Raw genomic sequence first — 8,563 nt, 5'->3', positions numbered from 1 at the left:
ATGGCAACGTTACTTCCTCAAAAACCCCAAGCACAGGGCACTTATACCTTTGCCAGTCAACCTAGAGCAGTGCAACAAAGGAAAAAATATAGAGATGCGGGAGATATAGGTGGAGATATAGGAGGAGGGTATGTATCAGCACAAAATGGAACAGCAGAGATAAAGTTCAGGTTTAGGTTAACAACACGGTATCATACACAAACATTGTCACTCTTAACATAATACCATCGTTTTATCTGGGGTAGAAGTCATTGCAGTTCACATTTTGATATAATATTATTTGATATTTAATGTAATTTATTGATTTCAAATTAGGAAATTCAGAGTGCTATGAAACAGCGCCGGAGTTTTCTTTCAGAATTATCAAGTGCTGCTTCCAACACTATAACAACAGAAAATGGCTTGTTTTCTTTCAAACTGTTTAACCTCACTCAAAATGATGTTTAAACTCCAAAGAAAGTTCGAAATTATGTCATTCTGCCATCCCCTTTTTAGTTTTTTTTTTCTCTAAACTTTTAGTTCTGGATTTAGGGACAGAAATGGAATCAACAAGTAAGCCTAGATCTCAAAATAGTTTTTATGATAATACTTATATTAACCTTTTACAAATTTCACAAGGGCACAATTCTTGGCATTTTTGTATAATTCCTTAAATGTGTCAAACTACAAAAGCCTTGAGAGTCCCTTATATATTTTCTTTTTTTTTCCTGTTGTAAAGATATTATTTTACTGATATAAATGGTCTATACGTAGAATAATAAGTAAGTCAGTACCAATAGCTGCAATACCATTGTTATTTCAAAGTTAAGAAGTGGCTTAATTATAATCAAATCAGATGAAAACCTTGATGTCATTCTATTTATTCAATTGCAGGACACAGGGCCCTCCACAATATGGAAACATTATGTATGATAAAAGAATTGTTCGTGGTAATACATATGCACAACACACACTGCCTGCGGTAAGTGGAAATCTCTCTTTGGCATTGTTTTGGCAAAGACATTTTTGAAAAATAATGAATTTCAACAAAATTGCCAGACATTCTACTATATGTTATGTCCACTATTGCAGCTTTCAGTTGACAAGATATATTGCTTTCAATTTTTCAAACAAATTGTTCCTGGTGATTCCTTGCTAATTTGTGACATTTCTCCGACATGTTATGTATAAATTTTTTTGATGTTTGCAGCATGCACAGCCGGATCCAATCGAAATTCAAAGACAACAAGAAAACAGACGTCGTGCAATAGCTAAAAAGCGGGCAAAAGAACAACTACGCCCCCGATCTCCTGAGCCTGTAGAGGGTCGTAAACACATAGATGTACAGACTGAGCTGTATCTGGAAGAACTCAGTGACCGTGTGGAGGAGGCTGATGTAGAAGTACAAACAGATGCCTTCCTTGACCGACCACCATCACCTATGTTTGTCCCAGCAAAAACAGGGTTGGACATAGCTACACAGATCTTGGATGGAGATGTAAGTGTTTTATTATAAAATCAAATTACCTTTTGGATGACTGAAAAGGAATATAGATACAGATTGATGATTTTTCAATACAGCCATTTTCATAATGAAAATAACAAAGCCTAAGTGAAATGCTTTACACAAATTTATCAAATCAAAAATTGATATAAGAGCCATTTCATAAAAGTGTTGTAGTTATGAGAACCATCAGATGAGTAATTAGTATATATGATATATCTACAGCTATTTGACTTCGATGTGGAAGTGAAGCCTATCCTAGAGGTGTTAGTGGGTAAGACAGTAGAACAAGCATTACTAGAGGTGATGGAAGAAGAAGAACTAGCAAACCTGCGCTCACAACAGCGCGCCTTCGAGGAGCTGAGGAATGCAGAACTGGTGGAACAACAGAGATTAGAGGAACAGGAGCGACGACACAGAGAAGAAAAGGTAGATGTCTGCATGGATGAAAAGTGATAGATCTATGAATGGAACAATCAAGCTGTATTATCTCCCTTATATCATTTTACACAAGACTGATTGGCAGCAAGTGTTTTCATTTTCTTGTTGTTACATTCTTTATTATTTATTTTCCATTATTTTAAAATAACCCAATAAGCACATATTTTGATGTTTTTTTCACGATAGGAAAGACGTATGAAACAACAGAGAGAAATCCTGAAAAAGGAGCACGAAACTTCAGAAAAAATTGCTGCCAGAGCATTTGCTCAGAGCTACCTCGCCGATTTGGTGCCAACAGTGTTTGGAACATTATCAGACAATGGTTACTTCTATGATCCTGTGGAAAGAGGTGGGCACACTGTTATAATCTCAAACATGTTTTTGGAACTGAATCTCTAAATAAAATTATAGATAAATCCATAGAAGGGAATGCAGTTTTGTGATTCAGATTTTTAGAACAAATTAAAATGTTAAATTTTCAGAATCAAATATAACAGGAAATTTTATGTTCATTCTAAATTTGAGGTGCAGTACTACAGCACTGCTGTTAAACTTTGTTCGTTCATAAACCTGTATCCATAGAAGTATAAATATGCTTCCCACTAAGTGACGACATTTCTGTTCCTCCAGATATTGAACAGGGATTTATGCCATGGTTGATGGACCAAGTCAAGGAACAGTTACACAAGTCTCAGCTTGGCAGAATGGTGCTAGATGGAATCCTGCGAGAGGTGGTCAGCAAACGTTTCGATCAGTATGCCAAATTAGACGAAAAATTAAGGGAAATGCTGGGGGACACGTTAGAACCAGCGGTGGAAGGCGACAGCTCAAACAATGCCACAGAGGAAGTGCCACCCCCTGCCGCAGCCACAACCACAGAGGTTAGTTAAAAAAGGAAATATTTACTGTACCTAATAACATCTCCATCACTAACAAGACTGGTCTGGTATCGTTAACTGGATGTAGTTGTTAGGCATATCTGACGTCCTTAACTGGTGGTAGTTGTCAGGTTTATCTGGTGTCATATACTGTAGATTTTTCCAGGTTTATTTGACATCATTAACTGGATGTAGTTGTCAGGTTAATCTGGTATCATTGACAAATTGTGGTTGTCAAGTTTATTTGGCATCATAAATTGGAAACAGTTGTCAGATATATAAGGAAAGCAGTACCTTCATATAAAAGTGGTTGCTGTGTTTATTTGATATCATTATATACTCATCATGTTTATCGGGAATTTTTAACTAGTCACCAGGTTTATCTGGCATATTGAACTGTTGGTAATATAATCATGCATCATGAGCTGGTCATCAGATTTATCTAGAAACATGTGCTGGAGGTATAAATAGAGATTTTAATGTTCTACCATTAATGATAGGTACCCAGAAAAACATGAAACTGAATTAAAATTTAATGATAGATAATTTTATGATTTATCAAATTTTCTCCAAGGTTTACCTTAGTATACTTCTTTTTTATGTTATTGTTTATGTCTGATATCATAACGTTTAATTAATGTTCTAAGTCATGCAGTAATTACATCAATTTTGAATTATTCAAATCAGACAAATTATTTCCAGATTTTTTTTAATTAATCAACATAATTTTATTACTGACACATTTTTTTTTTACACACAGTCAATATTTCTTATTTTTATAAAATTAAGAGGACAAAAGTGGAATTATGGAGGTTGATTAGGTAGTGGCTTTTATCTGCTGTTGTCATAATTCAAATCACCAGAAGGGATAATTGAAGAACCCCTAGTCCATAATTCTGTCATATGAAAATTAAAACATTATATGTGTGTGAATAAATTTCCCTGCAACTCAAGAACATAGTTATCAAGTTATTACGGGTGTTGGGAGATTTGATAGAAGTAGAATAGACTCCCCTGACCAGGGCTGGGTATTAGAGACCAGCGATCCCTGCAGGATAATATGACGGCGATGGTGCGCTTCATCAGTAAGTGTGAGTGATTATTCAGTACAGTGAGCTGCGTTTGTCAGCACCCGCTCTAAGAGAACTGCCTCGCTCTGCCAGATGAGAAATTCCCATGACTTGTCCCTCTGTTGGAAGGCAACAATACTCCCGGCACGCGGCTTCTTAATTTTGACAACATCATTCCTTGTGTTGAGCAGGTGACTCTTTTTCCGCCTGAATGAATCTAGACATTTATCACGACAGTGAGGGGCTCACTATAGGAAAACTGAAGTGTTTAGTCAACAGACCATTTAAATGTTCAGTTGAATACACATGCAATCACACATTATTTAGATACACCAATAATTTTTGTAGTGGAAATAGATGATAACAAAACATAATCCTCTTGAGAAAATTTATTCAACAGATTTGAGTTGCTAAAATGTATAAGATATGAACAGGTAAAGATTTTCTTACTTAGAAATTCCCAGGATGTGGTGCCCCAGTGATCACTTTCCCTGGGGTCCCACCTCTTTCTGTTGTAATGATCATTTCGTCTTTACTATTTGACACAGTAGAATGAGTAACAATACTGGGTGTGAAAACAGGAAGATTGTATTGGGTAAAGAGAGGATGGAGGGAAGAGGTGGGTGTGGGGCGGTGAGAGGGACATACAGACTGGCAACCCTAATTGGAGTATAACTAGTATTTGCTGTACTTTGGAAACCCTATGAATAATAATAAGACACATTTCAAAAGACCACAAGCTAGAGTTTCACCAACATATGTCTAAAAATAAACGTTGATTAAATGACCCTTACCAGTTGTTCAAGAGCTTTTTCTGTATTGAGTGAGGTTGTTATACCTATTCCTGTATAAATTTAAAGTGGCAAAAACTTATATTGAAGGTTAATTTCATGTTATTTTTATTATTATTTTTTGTTGACTGAACTCGATAACTGTATTAATTTTTGAAAAAATAAAGAAGAAAAATCAACAAATCCATCGACTAAAGTCAAGATTAATTTAATGTTGATGATATTTTTTCCTTGAAGTAGTTCAAGCTTATTCATGTTACATAAATTGGTGAAAGTCTGTCTTGTTACTGTACTTCTTCAACTTAAGAAAAGAAATAAGTACTACTCAGCTTATTGCCAATAAAGGTCTATACTGTGGTAATGTTTGTTAAAAGAGGTGTAATGGAATGTGCATGACATCAGGGACAGCTTGTAATGTGTACCTCAGGTCTTTATCTTTATGTAAAGTCTGTCTATGTGGTTATAGTGTGATTTCGAAATAAAATCAAAGAAATTGAAATAATGCTTTCATGAAGTGGCTATTTACCAATATTGTAGACAAACCAGAGACTATTTTAGGAGACAAAAAACTGTGTGTTTCTGTGTCGGAACCAATCTGAGGGTATAAAAACTAAATTCTGTGTTGTTTTTCAGGCTGAGAAACCGGCAGAACCCACTGAGGAGCCTGCTGAACAGAAGGCCGATGAGAGTGGAGGAGGAGAACAGCAGCCAGAAGGAGGAGAAGCCGAAGAGGAAGAGGCTGGAGAGCCAAAGGAATAACTCTGATAAAACTATAGAATATATAATATAATAAATGTACCAACAGGAAAAACCCGGTAATGAAGTGGTTCATACAGAGTCTCACCCTACACCGGAATAAAAGTGAGGTGAATGGAACATTGCCAGATTTATTGTGATATTTATTGTCGTCCTCTTGTTAAAGAGTTTAGTTTTCTATTTCTACAGAAAATATTTGTGGTTAAAGTTTTAAATTGTTACTTATATCATTGAAAAAATGTTATCTTCTGAAGAACAAATATACTACTAAAACAAAATTTGTGACTTATGAAGTCAGTATAACTAGCTTTTTTACCTGCCCTATACGAAAACCTCATACCTCTATACTACTGACATGCACCAATACCTGGTGAAATTATAACATATCTTGACCTCAATGTCTCTAAGTCATAGGATATTACAAATTTACAGACCACCAATACTTTTCTCAACACAGAATATTGTAAGGATTAGAATGTTTAATTTTTTAATATAATTTCCTTTGGTATGCAGGAATTGTTAGGTAATTAAAAGACCAAAGAATCAGGCAGGAAGACAAAAAAAAAAAATGATTAAAAACCGGCAGTATTGTAAGTTCATATGAAAATATAAAAAGTGTGCAAATGATTATTTGTTGATTGTTGATGGTCAGCTCTGTGTCCCTGAGGACAAGTGATAACATATTATCTATACTATACCAATGTGTCTATAGTCATCAAGTACTGTGATTCTGGACCTGTACCACAAACAGAGCTTTAGGCTAGTATCAGATTAACTGTAAAATATCAGTTGTCCGTCCAAGTTAGTTGGTACTAACTTGGAACTCTTTGTTTTGTGGTATAGGACCCTCTTGTAAATAAATTAAGCATTATCATTCATCCATAACTACATGTAGTGTAATTTGATGTTGACAGTGTTTCATCTGTAGCCTTCAAGGAGAGGAAACTTGTGTGGAAAAAATCAGAAATTCAACTTCAGTTATAAATTTATTTTGGGAAGATGTTTGTATGAATCGAAATGTGTTGTTGGTGATACAAAAACAAAGTTTGAATTTAAACCTAGAAATATCTAATCCTTAGAAGGACTGCCAACTCCTGTTATATTAAACATATTATCTATAACACTTCTCATTTCTTAATCCACACGTCATATAGTTAATTGTTTTAATGAATAAGGACCCATATTGTTTTCAATACTTGGGTTGTGACAATGCCTTTAGAGCTATTTTGAAGCATAACAAGTTTATGTGTAAATATAATATACCAACTATTTTCAGGAACATGAATAAAGAAATACAGACATTGATCATGGTGTTTTCTGTTATCTGTATTAGTTCAAATTTCACTCTGGTAATGTTAATGTCATTTAATCACTGAACCATGTCACAAACTACCCATTAACTCAGTGTTAATCCCGATTGTAGTCAATGGAATACAGTTCCATTCTAGATGACAAGACTAAAGTATGGTGTCATTTTGGCGCCATGTTCTCAAACATTTGGTAAAACACTTTATATCAGTGTAAATCATGCAGGATATTATCATTTTCAGGAAGCCCTACCAGTAAAGGACAAACAATGGACTTCATGATACAATTTGATTAAATAGGCACGTTGTTATTCTAAAATAATATCGAAGTGTAAACTGAACTTCTTTATGATGGTCAGATTGTATTTGTTGTCGGTATGAACGCAATATAGGAGACACATACATATAATTTTTAACCGACGGCATTCAATCTACATGTCGCCCACGTTGCATTTATACCACATGTAAATGTCATAGAAATGATAAAAACAACGTAACATGGTGAAGTCAGGGACTTGTGTATTTAATATATGTAACAGTGTCTAGCTTATGAAGTAAGACATAGATATATACGCCATAAAACACAGGTAAATATGTGTTTATAGTTTGTAGAAATCTCAGATTTAGCTCCCCTACCCGCTGTGTAATATCTAATATGAACGGGAAACACTCAAAATTACCGCTATAGTTCCAGCGTGGCTACTTTGTCCACGTGGACATTGGTACATTATAACGGTCAAGCTACGTGCACCCCACCCGTCCGTTTGCGGGTTGGGTCACGTGCCAAGTATTGACCACCAGTGACCGTGTGTTCCGGCAATGTAACACCTGAGTCACACCTGACACCCTGTAAACACCGACCGTCAACACCAGGTAGGGACCAGATTGTCCCGACTGTTGACACACTCACTTCTCCCATTCAACGCTTGTTTATTTAACTACTGTTCAGCGTGGAAAGTAAATTGCTTTAATTATGAACGCAATTATCAAACGAATCACAATTCTTCAAATATTTTGTTAGATTCTTAAAATTCAATTGGGGCCAATGGGTTTAGTTCCTTCATAGAAATCAATACAAAAACAAAACAAAAAAACTTTACTAATGTTACAAATTCTTACAATAAGTTTCTTCCCGAGAATATGATGATTCCAAATAATACGTATATAAAATGATAAAGATTGTAGACGTATATAAAATGATAAAGATTGTAAAACGACTTTGGTAGATTGGTCGCTTGATTTCCTTCGGAGTACAACATTTGACTCGTTTGATACGGCGGATTCATCTTCATTAAACTCTCTTAGTAACAACAGCCCACGAGTTCAATGTGAGCACATGTATATATGACTATATTTTGTATATCATCCACTCTTTATTGATATAACACATACAATTCTAACATGATATGAGAAGTGGATACATATACATATAAAAATATACATATAGAGACACCTATATTTACACCACCGCTCTCGTTTTAACGTTATAACTTTGTATTTGTTTTATGTTCTATGTATGTGATGTAATTTATGTAATATTTGTGTCTTGATAAAGGGCCAGATTGTCTCGAAAATTTGACAATTTGCTTGTCCGTACTGTCGTTATTACTTCATTGATTATATACATACATCTACTGTCTAATCTATAAATTCACATGCTACATATATGTAACATTTCGTACCAAATCTTTCTCTACTGAATGTCTTATCTTCATATTGAGCAGTGTAAATTAGACAATCGGTCAATCAGGATTGAAATCTGTAGCCTTATAAAGGAATGAATGAGTACAGGGATCGGGGGATGGGCTGCAAAACCAGTTCCACAAGTTGAATACTG

The 8,563-nt window shown here is 35.0% G+C and overlaps 1 protein-coding gene across 1 annotated transcript; it reads left to right on the top strand.

The window, feature by feature from the left end:
- LOC132547946 (radial spoke head protein 3 homolog B-like) lies at positions 1-5,614 on the top strand. The gene is made up of 7 exons (XM_060211758.1): positions 1-128; positions 874-961; positions 1,190-1,477; positions 1,709-1,912; positions 2,111-2,273; positions 2,555-2,805; positions 5,297-5,614. Exons 1-7 carry the CDS (start codon positions 1-3, stop codon positions 5,420-5,422), a joined length of 1,248 nt encoding a protein of 415 aa, XP_060067741.1. The 3' UTR covers positions 5,423-5,614.
- The last annotated feature ends 2,949 nt before the right edge of the window (positions 5,615-8,563 follow it).

Source organism: Ylistrum balloti, unplaced genomic scaffold (genome assembly GCF_031769215.1).
Source record: "Ylistrum balloti isolate Yb309-2 unplaced genomic scaffold, AGI_CSIRO_Ybal_v1 Utg369990, whole genome shotgun sequence".
In the NCBI taxonomy this organism is placed as follows: Eukaryota; Metazoa; Mollusca; class Bivalvia; order Pectinida; family Pectinidae; genus Ylistrum; species Ylistrum balloti.
This window is presented reverse-complemented; position numbering and strand designations above follow the sequence as displayed.

Bases quoted from the DNA above. Each gene is read 5' to 3' on its own strand.
- LOC132547946 (XM_060211758.1), top strand. From the start codon at position 1: ATGGCAACGTTACTTCCTCAAAAACCCCAAGCACAGGGCACTTATACC. The intron at 1,478-1,708 runs GTAAGTGTTTTA...ATATATCTACAG, and splicing joins CACAGATCTTGGATGGAGAT to CTATTTGACTTCGATGTGGA. The intron at 2,274-2,554 runs GTGGGCACACTG...CTGTTCCTCCAG, and splicing joins CTATGATCCTGTGGAAAGAG to ATATTGAACAGGGATTTATG.